The sequence below is a fragment of the Eurypyga helias genome, unplaced genomic scaffold (genome assembly GCF_000690775.1).
Source record: "Eurypyga helias isolate BGI_N326 unplaced genomic scaffold, ASM69077v1 Scaffold21342, whole genome shotgun sequence".
In the NCBI taxonomy this organism is placed as follows: domain Eukaryota; kingdom Metazoa; phylum Chordata; class Aves; order Eurypygiformes; family Eurypygidae; genus Eurypyga; species Eurypyga helias.
The window spans coordinates 1-3,247 of NW_010238122.1; the positions used below are offsets into that span (position 1 = coordinate 1).

The window sequence follows — 3,247 nt, forward strand, 5'->3', positions numbered from 1 at the left end:
ATCAGAATTCAGAGTGCCTGGGACACGCCAGCTGCCGTGCGCACAACACCCCAACCAGCTGAAATGGGGGTGCACAGGGTGCCGTAGGGTCTGGGCACTCTGGGGCCTGGGTGTGTAGGTCCCCCACAGGCACCCCAAATGCTGAGTGCACCCCCGGGTCCTGGGGTGCGCAGCCAGACCCGTCTGCTCTGCAGGGCACCCCGGTTAGGGATGGGCCCCGCACAAGGCTCCCCCTTTGCGTTGGGTGCTCCCTGACGGAAAGAAGCGTTGGAAAACTGCGGAGGTTTAGGAGCTTGCTTGGAGCAGGGGATGGACTAGATCCCCTCTGATCCCCAGAGGTCCCTTTCCAATCCCAGGGGGCTCGGCTGGGTGGGGGTGCAAACCCTGGGGGGCACAGGGGGCTTGGCTGGCCACCCTCCCGGTGCAGCTCCTGGCTTGGCCAAGCTTCTTGGGGCTCTCACCCCCGAGCTGCAGCGTGGAGGTGCCCCTGGGTGCTGCGTGCCTGGGGACACGTGGAGAGCCGGCAGTGCCCGGCTCGTGTCGCAGCCGTGTGAGTGCTGCTGCCCTTTAACCCTGGCAGAAACACTGCTGTGCCATCGTGCCGCTCTTTCGCTGCGCACTGTACATCCCCACCACTGATTTGCCCGGAGAGGAAGCTCTGCAGGAGGGAGATAACCATCTTAAATCTGTTTTGCCCACAGACAATGGCGAAGTCACTGTCCTGCAGGCAGGAAGGCACGAGTTCCCCTTCACCTTCCAGCTCCCCGAGTAAGTTGACATGTTTCTGTTTTCTTAATGCGAAGGGGGAGAGCAGCCGCTTGGTGCGTGACACGGGTCCTGGGGGGACACAGAGCACCTAAAAAATGAGATCTTTCAGCAAAACCCTTCCAAACTGCTTATCGCTCGTACACAGGACCCTGGCTACCTCCTTCGAGGGAAAGCACGGCAGCGTGCGCTACTGGGTGAAAGCCAAACTGCACCGACCCTGGTCGACAGTGAAGAAGGTGAAGAAGGAGTTCACCGTGATCGAACCCATCGACATCAACACGCCCGCGCTGCTGGTGAGCTCTCCCTGCTCCGCCTCGGGGCAGAGGCATCCGAAACTTCCTTCCCTGGGAAGCCCACAAAGGTGCCTGCCTCCCCTCTGGCGTTACAGTGCAGGCCTGATTTCCAGAGGGAATATCTGCCCCTCTAACTTGTGCCCTCCAGCGCTACCTGGACTGGGCAGGGGTCCTCAGCATCTCTTGGCTTTTGGAGACTCGGGTGCGTTGCGACAGCATCTTGCATCAGATACCTGCGAAGTTGCTGATGCTCCCCAGCAGGTTCTCGGTGCCAGGGAGGTGCTTGCTTTGAGTTTCGTCCTTTCTTACCAAATAGCTTAAATATTTTTCCTTTCTCCAGGCTCCCCAGGCAGGTGCTAAGGAGAAACTTGCTCGTGCCTGGTACTGCAACCGTGGCCAGGTTTCTGTGACTGCCAAGATTGACCGAAAAGGCTACACACCAGGTGAGGGGATGTGCTGGTGCCCTTGAACCTCTGTGGGTAGACCCCAGCGGGAGGGGATTTGGTGTCACCGTGAGCTGGGCTCCTGACTTGGGTACAAAATCAGTTGGGGAGGTTTTGTGTGGGCACCCGATGTGGGCAGCCTCCTCGGGACAGGCTTCTACTAGATGAAACCTTGTGCCTCCAGTGCCGGATAACCCTCGGTGATCCTATGCAGGAATTTCTTGAGGCAGGACCGGGATCTGTCTCCCCTTCTCCAACATGTACGTCTGTTTTGGTAGGTGAGGTCATCCCTATCTTTGCTGAGATTGACAACTGCACAAGCCGAGCGGTGGTGCCCAAGGCGGCCATCATCCAGACTCAGACCTTCATCGCTCGGGGCACCAAGAAACAGAAGAAATCGGTGGTGACCAGCATTGTCGGTGACTCCATTGCGGCGGGGAAGCGGGAAGTGTGGCACGGGCGGGCGCTGAAGATCCCGCCTGTGGGTCCATCCATCCTTCAGTGCCGCATCATCCAGGTGGAATACTCCCTGAAGGTGAGGGACCTCATGGGAAGTGTTGGAGGTGGTTCAGCTCAGTGTTGAGCGTTCCCCTCCTCACCAGAGCTGTGCTTTGGGCTGGTGTGGAGATTTGGGGGCTGGTGATTTGTATAAGGTCTTGGGTTCCCCCCGTGCAGCCGTGGCTGCTCTCCCCGTTGCCCCATTGCCACTCATGCTCGGCATGAGGGCTCGTGCGGAAGCATTTGCATCTCCCTTTGCATCCTGCTGCAAGAATTCCCTCTTGGCCATCCCTCCCCTGTGCTTTGGGGAGATGCCTGCCCCTCTGGACTGGGAAAACACCAACAGCTTCCCTGCTGTCTCCTGTCTCTGAAGGTTTGTGTGGATATTCCTGGGACATCCAAGCTGCTCCTTGAACTGCCACTTGTCATCGGAACCATCCCGCTGCATCCCTTTGGGAGCCGCACATCCAGTGTCAGCAGCCAGTACAGCGTCAACCTAGACTGGCTGAGCACCATCCCGGAGCAGCCGGAGGGTGAGCATCTCCCGGGATCTGTCCACGTGCTGCAAACCCGCTCTGGACAGGGAGGGTCAGAGCAAGTTCTCAACTTTACCTCTTGCTCCAGTGCCAGCTTTTGCTTTTTTGACTAATTTTTTGGTTGTGGTGCTGCATCTCTTGGGTTCTCTCCCCAGGAACTGGGAGGGTTTGGGAAATGCTGGATTTGAAGCCCTTTTGCCTGCATGTCTCCTGTTGGTGGAGCGTGTTTCCTATTCCCTGATGGCTCTTACCTCTCCTCAGCTCCCCCTGAATACTCGGCAGTCGTGTCCAGCCCAGAGGCCGAGCAGAGCCTGGCTCCGCCGTGCCGCAGTGAACTTGGCGGCGTCCTGGAAGGTCCCTTCTTTGCCTACATCCAGGAGTTTCGCTTCCGACCACCTCCGCTGTATTCGGAGGTAACAAATCCCCCTGGGCTTGGGAAGGCTGGTGGAGGTGGCTGGGGGGTGTGCGCTGCTGAGGTTTTTGACTCTAAACTTGGCTTTTCAGATTGATCCAAACCCCCCCTCAGACAGCATCCGCCCGCGCTGCATGACCTGTTGAGAGAAGCGCCTTGGATGCCGTTGACAGCACGGCGATCCCTTGGGATGGAAGCTCGCGCTCTTGCAGCCCTTCAGTCTGGAAACGGGAAGGCGGCGGCGGCGAGACCAGAGCTCCTGCGGCGCTGAGGCTCCGGCTCCGCTCGCTGCCCTCA

The 3,247-nt window shown here is 58.9% G+C and overlaps 1 protein-coding gene across 1 annotated transcript; it reads left to right on the top strand.

Moving 5' to 3' along the window:
• Positions 1-580: 580 nt before the first annotated feature.
• Positions 581-3,096, top strand: ARRDC2 (arrestin domain containing 2; the record flags this gene model as incomplete). The annotated part of the gene is made up of 7 exons (XM_010147749.1): positions 581-768; positions 914-1,061; positions 1,402-1,504; positions 1,783-2,039; positions 2,376-2,535; positions 2,800-2,951; positions 3,043-3,096. Coding segments are annotated over 7 exons (1,062 nt in total), but the record flags the coding sequence as incomplete, so codon positions are not given.
• Between the last annotated feature and the right edge of the window lie 151 nt (positions 3,097-3,247).